This window comes from Phalaenopsis equestris, unplaced genomic scaffold, assembly GCF_001263595.1.
Source record: "Phalaenopsis equestris unplaced genomic scaffold, ASM126359v1 Scaffold000002, whole genome shotgun sequence".
Lineage (NCBI taxonomy): Eukaryota > Viridiplantae > Streptophyta > Magnoliopsida > Asparagales > Orchidaceae > Phalaenopsis > Phalaenopsis equestris.
In genome coordinates, this window is record NW_018164444.1 from 76,189,432 (window position 1) to 76,201,959 (window position 12,528).

The window sequence follows — 12,528 nt, forward strand, 5'->3', positions numbered from 1 at the left end:
AAAGGTAAGGGAGTGAGGAGAGATTCTTATTGACTTGGTAGGAAAAAGAGTTTATACATATTGACTTGGTAGAATCAATATGTATGTACGTGTGTGTGTGTGTGTGTACGTGTGTGTGTGTGTGTGTGGGAAAATGAGTTTCAAATTTCTAGTAAATATTACATAGTTATTACACATAATAAATATCAATTTATAATAATAATAAAGAGAATTGTGTAAGGACAGAATCTTATTGAGATCCAATCATTTTCTCTCTAATTATGAATGACAACTACTCTCTCTCTTTACACCACAAACACACCCACACCCACAAACACACACACACACACATATATATAAAGTCTTTGGTAGGAAAAGGAGTATCAAATTTTTAGTAAATATTACATATTTATTACACATAATAAATATTAATTTATAATAATAATAATAATAATAATAATAATAATAATAATAAAGAGAAGGAAGCAAGGAGAGAATCTTATTGGTATCCAATCATTTTCTCTCTCTAATTATGAATGACAACTATTCTCTCTCTCTATATACATATTTATTTATTTATTTATTATCAAAACATCCTATTTAAACTCGTTTTAAAATATCTCTTTCATAGAATCAGTGGTTGAATCAGTCCAAATATTGTATGAACTAGCTATTCTAAAAAAAAATTATATATATATATATATATATATATTCAGATTAATATATATCCCAAAATTTGTATTTAATGTCATCTTCAAAATATTCAATATTATTTATTAAATATATAAAATATTATTATTGCTATTATTACATCATTTAAATTAAGTTAAAATAATTTATAATATTTTTTCAATCATCCAATTAATTTTTTGATTGAACTTCTGAACTTTGAAGCTTTCCTCTTTGAGATGCCTATATTCTTGTATTTATGAATTGTATACAACTTTCTATGTGCAGGGTCAAACTAACTTTTGAACATGAAAATTCCTTATTATACTTTAATTTGATGTTTTGAGTGCTAAGTATGTAAATATGAGATTTTAGATGTCAAATATGTAAATACAAAAGAATTGTGTGATGTGTATGTAAAAGCCCATAAAATTTATTAAATGGTGATTTGTGGAAGGATTTCGTCTAGAGATCAGATAAGATTATTTAATTATATGAATGACCATCGAGAAATGAAAGTTTTTATTATTTTATAATAATAATTAAAAAAAAAACAAATGATGAAGTTGATATGAATTTGATTGGTTAATGTGTACGAAGAATTATATATATATAACAATCTAAGATTAGAGCACAAAATATATTAATAATAGGATGATAATTTTAATTATCATTTTTTTTTTTTTTCATATAGAAACCCAAAAATGGCAGCGTCGAAAGCTATAAAGTTTGGACTAAGGCTCCGTTTGAGGACAAGGCACCGCTCATTTGCATTGTAGAGAACAGCGGCTAAATCCTTAGCCCTTATTTGGTCCATCGATCCTTATCTTCACAAGTTGCCACAGATATTGCAGAACACGAGATCTCCACGTCTTTGGCCTTGCAACCATAAACACACTGCTGTTTCGAAAATGATAATTTCCAAAATAACCAAATTTCCAATATGCTTCGAACAAGCATTTGGTAGGATGATTTATTCAACCATCATATTATTTGACCGATTTTAATTTTATAATGAAACTCATTGGAATGTAAAACATTATCAAAAGAACTCTAAAACAAATAAAAATTGAATCAAATCGTACATGATGACACGGGCTAAGGGTCTGTTTGGGGTAGCTGCAGCTTATTGAATAATTTGCTAATAAGTTGATTAAAAATAATCTGCTGATAAGTTAGGTGTGGTGACTATTACAAATTTTTATTTTTTTTTGGAAAAGTCAGACTGCTGCCAGAAAGCTGTCACAGATAGGTGCGGTGTGAAATCGTTTTCAGCGTTTTCAAAACGCATAAGCTACCCAAACAGGCCAGGTTTGTTTTCAAAATGTCACCGCACAAATAAGTTGCCTCAAACGGGCCCTAAGTCGCAGTCACAATGTGCTCTGCCAAAGGTGTATGAGCGCATTATTTTTAGTTCATTTTGGGAAACTTTTTCAATATCACAAAAAATTTAGTGCTTGTATTATTTCACAAATCCTTATTTAGATTCGTAGAGCTCAATGATTAAAAGTGATTTGGATAGATTGGCTGTTTTCAGCAATAAAGCAGCTCTACTGACTCTAACTATTTATTGTGTTTGTACATACAAACAAGCAAAATGATTTAAGAATAAGGTTTAGGATGTGTTTGATAGGACATTTTAAATAGATTTAATCATAAATTTAACATAGAATTAATTAAATATAAAAAAAAATGAAATCTAAATAATTAAAGTTTTTTAAACATTAATTATTTAATTAGATGTTGATGAAAAAAAAAACTTAATTATATAGAAATAATTTGATATTTTTGTTTAGTTTTAGAAGGCTATACAATAGGGGTGTAAACGAGTTTAGTAGAGCTCAAGCCAACTTTTATTTGAGCTTAGGCTTGATTAATTTTATGGAGTTCAAGTTAGAGCTCGAGCTCAAGTCCACGAGTCCAACTTTCTTATCATAAAAAGAGAGAAAAAAATATTAATTTAAGGTAGTGTTATAAAAAAATTATAAATAGAATGAGAAGTGGTAGATAAATAATAAAAAATCTCTTAATATAAGACCTAAGTATTATTATTTAACTATTTTTAAGACTTTAGTTAGTTTTTTTAATTTAACATATTTTGAGTATAATTTATATTAATATTTTTTTAAACGAGCTGGCTTACGAGCTAATAAGTCAAGTGCTTGGCTTGTTAGCTCATCGAGCTTATTTCACAAGCCTAAGCAAGCTGAGGTCAAGCTCAGCTCGGGCCAACTCACATGTTGGCTTGACTTACACCCCTAGTAAACAATAGTTAATTAAATCTCTAATGGGCAAATGATAATTAACTATTTCTTACATGAATTACTATTAATAATAAATATTAAGGGACAAAATGATTATAATTTTTTTATAGAAAATATTATAATATCTATTCTACGCAGAGGCCATGCAATTATTGATTTTTTATTTAAATTTTTTTACAATAAAAAAAAAATACTTATAAATGGAGAAAGTAAGTAGGGATGATGAGGATAAGGGATGAATTTTAATAGCTAGGGGTCACAAAGGCTTTGCTAATAACCTTTATTAAAGGAAAAAAAGGAACAAAGCTTATTCTATGTAGTGGGGTCCCAGCTTTTAATTTTACATAATATTTTAAAGAGCATAAATTGATATAAAATTTAGTTTATGATGTAAATATGGAAATTGTTTAAAAGTTTTGGCTGCTGCTGCGCACCCCGCAGTGGCTTTGTCGACATTGTTGGAGCTGACAAACCTTATATTTATATATTTTAAAGAAAAGATGGTTAAGGATTATTATATCGCCCCATATTATTTTTAGCATGACTGCAAATAAGAATTTTATAGAGCTGGACGCAAAACCCAGCACCGTTTTAGTATTGTCACAAATTCTTTTTTCATTGAAGTAATTTAAAACATCTTTTCCTTATCTCGAAGTATTCTTTTTGTTGTTATATTTTTATAATAGTATTTTGATTATTGTTTGTTGAATTCTGCTTTGTCTGTCAATCACACTCAAGAAATAGAGTATAAGACATGAGAGAGAGAAGGAGAAATGCATGAACATTAATTTTAGAGATGTGTAATTGTTTATTCATAGAATGATCTCCTATTTATAATTGAAGGAGGTATGATATTTGAAGTTATATTTATTCCATCGTTTTAGTGAGTACTATACGGCGTTGTATGTCGAAAATTTGAGGACACAAATCTTGAGAAGATCTAATGAATTATGTAAAGAAGATATCAAAAGAATGCATCATCACTGTTGAAAGATTGAGTCATCAAGCATCATTTCGATCGATTGGATTATGGGCCGATGGAATGAGAGTAAACCCGAGTGAAGGTACTCCTCCATACTTGAGCCTACGACAAATCAACGGCCGCTCAACAATACTCCCTTTCGACTTTCTATGAAGATATCTCGTATGAAGTAAGGCTGCACATCAGATTAATTTAATGCCCATCTTCCTGATGGAATAAACCATTCCTAAGGATAAAGGATCTCTCCGAATGGTTCCCTCGTGGAATCTAATCGAAGGATTTCCTGCCAACGGAGTGATGACGAAGCGACCAAGTCGAATAGTTACAAATATGAAATAGTGCCAGTAATTATTACAAACATGAAATGAATCCAACAGCGATTGTCGTGGTTAAAAGATATTATAACCGGCTACATCCACATAAATATGTAATTACTCATAAATCACATGTAATGTTCAGATTAAATGAGGGCAGACATGCAATTTACTAGGTATTCCTTATAACTTATAAATAGGGACATCATTTCTTCAGAAAGGATTACAAAATCTATTCAAAGAAAATTAGTACTATTTATTGTTTACTCTTATTCTCTCTCACTCTTCCTTTCTGTTTTCCCTCAGTTCTCTCATTTGACCAATGCTCTATCCCTTGGATGTGACCCGAATGATATTTTTTGGATTCAACAGGGGTAGTATGGGTATTTTACATATGTGGGCCCAAAGACTGTAAGCTCTAAGGATCACCTGGCTAGGCTGGCAAACCCTTGATTTGTGCTGCCAGCCGACTAAGCTAGAGATGCTCGCTGGTAGACATGGTACAGGAAAGACTGTCGGTCTGCTAAGCTTGAAGCTATCGGTTGGTTAATCTTTTACTGACAAGGGGTCAATGAGATTCACATGGTCGACTAAGTTGAGCCGATCTGTTGTTCAAATTTTGTTACCAATCCTCGATCCCAGATAAAGAGCTCCCATTGACAGAGCAGAGCTGTGTTATTGGGCAGATGGTAAATTATTGTAATCCAATAGGTTGTCACTCATAGATGAAGTGGTCTTGATGAAAGGCTGAGACTCGTCTCACTGATTCTTCATATGTTCAGGGAAGATATTGGATTCCTTCGATAGAATTGTAGGTCCCAACGGGTTAGTTTTTTTTCCTTTGGTTGGTTTTATCGTGGCGAATGATTTGCATTCCCCTAAACTTCTTTTCTGGTCGAATCGCTCATGTTTGAGCAGCCTGATTGCCTTGGTTAATCTTGATCTAGCTTTTGATTTGACAATTGGGTTTCCGAGTCTTTTATCGGTGCGCCCTCCTTTAGCATGTCTTGCCCTATTTATGTGTCAAATCTCCTTGAGATTCATGTTGGCACTTTTTCCATATACATTATTGATATGAGTGGTAAGGCTAATTCAATTAAATATAAATATTCACTTTTTATTTTTGAAAAAAAAAACTCAAAATTGAATTCAAAGTCATTGAAATTAATTTAAGAAGTTTTTTAAAATATTCAATAATGGACTAATTGAAACCATGAGTTTTGATAAGATGAACCCAACGAGATTAAAAAACACATAAATTCAAGCAAATTTAAATATTGATCCAAATTTTCCCTCCTCTTCTGGAATCTCAATAAGTTTGAATCTGCATTCAATGCTACATAAAATGCTAGCCAGCACTTCACAAGCATTTTAATAGGAAATATATGAATATCAAATCATCTTGACATTTTGCAAACCCTATGAAAGACTTATTTTCGAGCAATTGGTGATATTAGATCGTTTTTAACAAACAACCAACTTATAAAGCCAACCATCATCACTTCACCGACTTTGCTCGTTTGTTAAGGCTTTTCATTTCCCAACCACTCACTGTCTATCAACATTCCAAGCTCTATGCTAATTGTTGCACTTTGGTTGCATCATTAACTAACACATCTTTTTCATCATTGTCAACTCCTCATAAGAATATTCAATAGTCAATATTATTACATTGTATTCTAATCTTTTTTTTATCATATGAAAATACTAACATTTGTAATTTTAATTGGAGATTATTTGATATGTTTAGAAACTTCATTGTTTATCCCACTTTTAATTTTGTGTGAAACAAATTTCTTTTTATGCAAGCATGCATTAAACCTCACTAGGAATTAAAATATAAATATTATTTTTTAAGTTCAATGTTTTTATTGTGCACATTAACTACCATCATTTGTATGAAACAACCGCTGACCTATTGCATCATTATTACTAACTTACATCAAATATGACAAACAAGCAGAATGCTTATTATAATTACAGTAGAACACCATATTTAAATTCTTAAAAATAGATAAACCAGATTCTTCTTGATCTAGTTATTGATTATCTCATCTCAATAACCAAATCAATATGCTTATGAAGGGACCTCAGGACAATCTCAAAAGGACCATTTGCTTTGCATAGAAAAATCATAGTATGAGAAATTCTTTTTCCTTTATGAGACTCACGGACGACTCTTCCAACAATGCGATCTCACTTGAACTCGCCCTCATCAAGCACAACTTTGAATCAAAAGTTCATTAGCCTAAAATTCCACTTTAGGGAAATCTCATCCCTTCATAAAAACCCCACATCCCTCATTTTTCACTATATATAGCCAAAAATAATAAATGTCTCAACAATAATCACTCGAATCATTCATTGAACTTTCATCAAATAGAATGATTCCGCTGATTCCGCCACTATCATCACGACACGAAAAAAAAAAAAAACATTTTTTTCCAAGTCATTGATGAATGAGTTCTTTAACCCCATGAGTGAGAATATTATTCTTGCCTCATCACATAAGAAAACAAGCGTGAAGTTGTCTGCCTTCTACCTTTATCAAACTAAAGCCTAAATATGCATCTTGCTCTCAATAACACCTTCTGTTAGCTCTCACTTAGTGACAACCTTCTTACACTAGTTTACAAAGAAGCTCTATTCATCGCAACATAATCATTCGATATCATGTATTATTGTCATCACACATCATACCTACTATTTTTCTACATGACTAACACCCAAATTTTAATGATATTTTTAATTTAATATAAAAAATTTGTTTTTTTTAATATTATTTAAAACTTTCTCATAACTAATCCTAATAGTACTCTTGATGATAATAAAATAAAAATGTTATAAATTTCATATTAGATACCATAGTACTATAAAAAGTTTATAAAGCTTTACTAGTACCATTAATGATGACATTTTTTTTGCTCACATCACAATGTTATAAATTTGAAGTCATATAATGAATACCCATAAATTATTCGAATAATATTAAAATAAAAATAAGACTTCATACATTGAATGAGTGCAATATATGTCTGGAATAGATTTTTGCAAAGATTCCCCGGGTCAATATTCTTCCCAAAAAAAAAAACTGGTGCTGGGTTTTAATTCTAGTATGGCAAAAGCAGCAGACAGGCTCTTTTGAGTTTACTGCCAAAAAGTAAGAAATGAAGCACTTCATTCTGGGTTCTATGTACTTCAATTCAAGCAAATTATATATATATATATATATATATATATATATATATGAAAAAAGCAGTAAGTTCTAAGACTGTCAACATTCATAGCAGCCAATACTTATGTGTTTACATATCCAACAACTAAAAACTTTAAAATTTATACCACCCAAATATTCATATATATATATATATATATATAATATATCTATAATTAAATAAATAAATTAATTAATAATTAATTAATTAATTAAGTTTAAGGTGTTTAAATAGTAAATGCATAAGAATTAAGCGGTATGTATGTGAATCTTTCTTAAATTTATTTTGGGTAAGAAAAAAAAAAGACATTATGGCTTAGAAATCAATTTAAAAATAATATGATCACTCATTAATTGGCACATGCACTTTTATGCAAGCTTAATAGAAAATCAATTGGAAAAAAAAACCAAGACACCTATTTGGTTTATTGATGCATTTTATCATCATAACCAACCTCAACAAATTTAACTTTATAAAATATTTACTGCACTGAATCATAAAGATTAAGAAGACAAAAATATAACTCAACAAACAACAAACAATTAAAAAGCAAAACCAATCTTAACTCTCATCTTTGCCTTAATCAGAACTGCCCATCATAATAAAACTACCAGCAATGAATGAATTTTGAATAATCATAAACATGAACTCTCACCTTTGAATTCTCTCTCGTACCATTTCATTCTTCATGCATGGACTGCACCTGCACTCATCAGCTTCTTCCTTCTTCAACCATAACCAGAATCATGTCACTTAATTTTAGACAATCCTTCTTTTGTTCAAAAGCAAAGAAAATATATGAAGAAAACTGAACTTATATTATAATATCCTAAACTAAATACAGTTCAAAATATACAATATTTTTCTTCGTATGAAGACATTTATATCGAATTACAAGACATAACAATCAATACATCCACAAATCATGTAATCTTCACCAAGCAAAAAGGACAAAAATTATATAAGATGATCAGTATAATATATAGCCGAAAATGGATTTACGACAAACTTGAAACAAAAAGCTAGGCCTCTCCGGTTCCACAAATGTTCTAATCCGAATAAACCATTTTAATCTTGAAGCAGAACCTTACTTTGAAGATCACATATGATTGTACGAAGAACCAGAAGAAGAAGAAGAAGAAGAAGATGATGAAATGAAAAGTAGAAAGTAAATTAATCAAAATGGAGGTCTTGCTCCACCGCTTCCCTCTCCGCCCCACATATACCCCTCTCCTCCTCCAATCTGATAACTCCCCAAATTATAAAAAGGAACCCCTCCGCCTCCTCCACCTTCACCGCTCGTCACTCCCGACGCCCTTCCCCGCTCGTCCCCCCCGACGACGGCGATGTCGCCGCAGGCGGCGGCGGCGCCGCCTCGTCCTCTGCTTCTAACGGTAACCTTTCATACACAGCATTAGAAAACGAAGCCACCATCAAAACCACCGGTCCCACCGCCATCAAGGGCCCCACCACACTGCCTCCCACTACCTGCCCCTGCCCGCCGGCTAAAAACACGGTCAGCCCCCCAGATCCCGGTGGAGCAGGCGGAGGTAACACTGTCCCTGTTAACGACAATATCTCAAACCTTCCCCTTAAAACCGCCGCCGGAGCCCCACCCGGCTGCCGGAGAGCCACGTTGACCACCGCTCCACCACCGCTCAAAACGCAGATTCCCCTTCCGCGCCGCCGAGCGTAGTCAGCTAAACTCTCCGCCACGTCAGCCCCGCCAGCGATCTCTAGCACGTGAGAACGCAGCGCGTTCGGGCTGTCGCGTGTGACGATGATCGGCGGCTTTTCCTTGTTCTTTGACCCCGGTGGCCGGCCGCGTGGCCGCTTCGTGCTTCCGGTGCTCAACGGAAGCTGATCTTCGCTGGGAGGTGCAGCGGCGGGTGTTTCGTGTTTGGGACTCTGTTCTGGAGATAGTTTTTGTAGATCTAGAGTAGGTGGCGGCTGAGATGAACGGAGAAGGTGGTGGTGAGCGCCTCCGGGGCCACTGGTTCCACCTGTGGATTCAATCCCAGTTATCCCCGGAACATCAACGCGCTCCCACCATTTGGTTGCCATCTTTCTTCTTCTTCTCCGGCGAAGAAAAAAAAGAAGATTTTTTTTCCTCTTTTGTTGTCGCGAGTTGAACGAGGATGAAATGAATGGGTGATCTCCAAAATTGCTCTTTTATGAAAGGAAATGATGATAGTAGAAGAAAAGATGCTTCCTTTATTTACTTGGTAGGACGGTGAATCATTCGCTCTTCCTTCCTTCGATTCCTTCAACAGGCAATCTTTTTCCTTCTCGCTACTGCGAAACCGCTACTGCAGAGAGAGACAGAAAGAAATGAGTAGATGAAATCAATGAGTGATCTTCAAGATTGCTCTTTTATGAAAGGAAATGAAGCAAAATAGAAGGAAAAAAGGAAGTGTTTTTTTACTTCGTCTTGGTTTTTTTCCTTCTGCGGGTCAAAAAGATCTAAATTTTCACAGAAGAAACAGGCCATGCTTCATCTTGCTGCAACCAGATCGAGCTCTCTGTCACCTTCCTTTCCCCTCTAGGTACCTTCTTGTAACCTTTTTAGGAGACCTTACAGTAGAGAGAGAGAGAGAGAGAGAGAGAGAGTAGGTGTATGAAGTGATGAAAGAGCAATCGAGCGTGAGGAAAGAGACAAGGCTAATCGGAGGAGATCAGCGCAAGGCGATGAAGGGAATAAAATGGTGGGTGTGACAAAAAAAGAGGGTCGAAAATTATATTTATATGTGTGAATTTTAAAGTCCATTTATATTATCTTTTGTGATAATTATATAGACTATCATATTATATTTTTATGCTATGTTCGTTAGATAATAATAATAACATACAAGGCAACAAATAAGTAATGCTTGTTCGTTGATTTTATTGATTTTTTTAATGGTTGAAGACGACCTCCATTTTATTTTATCAATCGCAAGCCACTATTTTTTAATTTAATTTTATTTGAACCCTTCCTAAATGTCGAAGAATTATTCTATTTTAGAATGGAACAATAGCGATCGTAATTTTGCTTAATTTTTTTGGCTAATTCTTTATATACATACATACACACATATATATATATATATACAAGGTGGGCACGAATGTCATTTTGCCTTTTATAAAATTTTAAATGAAATAAAGATATTATAAATTAGTTCCCTAAAAAAAATTAATATAGTTTTTTTATATTTATATTTAAAAATGTAATTTTTTTTTCAATCACTCGGGCACAATTTGCAGAAGTACAAATTTCAATGGCAGCTATTCTTCTGCACTGGAAGGAAAAAAAAAAAGAGCAGGTTTCGTAGCAATGACAGGGCCGCCTGACATTTCGAAAAACGAGTACTTTTTGTTCACGCATGGACTCCGACGCCGGTATATTAGCATCATTCGATAAGATAAGATAGGATACAGACATAGAATATGATTTTATTTAAATATTAGAAAAATATATCGAGGCAATTTTGACTTCATATAACTCATATTACATGAATTTGGCTTTGTTATGCATGTGTTGTTGGACTAATGGTTTGTTTAGAGCTACATATTATTGATAATACGTTCGTAAAACAGTTAATTTAGATAAATTGTTTCTGATAAGTTAGTTATCTATTTGATTTGTACTTTTGGAAAGCTGATTTGTTATTGTTTCTGGATAAATGTCTATTCTGTCGCTGTGCAATAATGTTGTTTACGACAAAATTGTCATAGATATAATTAATCTGCTAATATTTGTTATTAATTTTTTAGTGTAGTTAATATTGGTTATAATAATATAAATTTAAACTTAATATTAATAATACATAAAATATTTATATACATAAATTCTAAACTATTTTATAATTGAATAGTTTAGTAAAGCTATGATTACACATATTGTATAACTATAATGAATACCGGCTATTGATCTATTTTCTTCGATATAACAACTATTTGTGCAGTTAACATAGAAATTGCATCAGAATCATGAATACTGACTATTCTTTTTGGATTTACCCTTTCAGAGGGCTATTGAAAATTATTAGTAGTCATCTCTTCAATTAAAAAATATGCTTCATCGAATGGTTTTAACATTAACGATCCACCAGCAACAGCGCCAATTAAGATCTAAGATATCCAACCAATCCATTATAAAAAATTTGAATTATTAACCAATCTGACAACGCATGGTGTAAACACTTTATAATGAGACCTTTAAATCTTTTTCAGGCTTGATAAATGGATTCCCCTTCAAACTGACAAAAATATGTAATATCATTTCTAAGTTTAGCAGTTTTTGAAGGATTTAGTGTGTTAATTTTGTGATAAATCTTTTTTTTGTGATAAATCTTCTCAAGTTATGATAGATTCAAGTGCTAACGAGTTGAACCACATCTTAGCTTTATCCCTTAGTGAAAAGAAAAAAAGTATAAGTCTGACGACATCATTTGACACTCTATATTTAAAAAGTAGCACACAATTTTAGAAAACTAGCAAGGTGTAAATTAGGATCTTCAGTTGGTGTTCCCCCAAACTAGTTGTTTTGCACCATTTAGATAACAACAGATTTAAACTCAAATGAATTGACAACTCTAACAGGGTTTTGTATACTCAAATGAATTTCATCTATTGTAGGATTAACATAATCTCTTAAAGTTCTCTGATAATGTTCATTTTCATTTCCATTATTACTTAAATTGCAAGTTATTTTGCTAATATGGTCTATATCTTTTTGTTGTCTTCAAAATTTTCTAATTGTTCTTTCTAACTTAAAATCGTAAGGTACTAAATTTTTCAGATCTGACACTTACGCATAAACAAACACAACAAGTAATTTAATATAAGCAAACACACTTAAATAAGAAAATATTCAAACTAAACTACAAACACTTTTTTAGTTTTTTTTAGTTTTAAAAATAAAAATACTATAAATTATAAAATAATTTACTAATATTTTTCGTTACTTTTCTGTCAATGGCGCCAAAAACTTGATGCTGATGGATTTAGTGTGTTAATTTTGTAAATATTTTTCAATATTTCAAAATACACACGACAGAAATAATATCATATATGCAAATTAATCTCAACAAAATAACATCAGTTAAAATAGTTTTATCTTTTAA

General features: G+C 32.2%; 1 protein-coding gene across 1 annotated transcript; it reads right to left on the bottom strand.

Annotated features, from left to right (window-relative positions):
- Window positions 1-8,309: 8,309 nt before the first annotated feature.
- LOC110018030 (AT-hook motif nuclear-localized protein 29-like) lies at window positions 8,310-10,149 on the bottom strand. Its single transcript, XM_020715244.1, is given in 3 exon segments — window positions 8,310-8,803; window positions 8,806-9,732; window positions 9,849-10,149. Coding segments are annotated over 2 exon segments (885 nt in total). The 5' UTR covers window positions 9,488-9,732; window positions 9,849-10,149; the 3' UTR covers window positions 8,310-8,600.
- Between the last annotated feature and the right edge of the window lie 2,379 nt (window positions 10,150-12,528).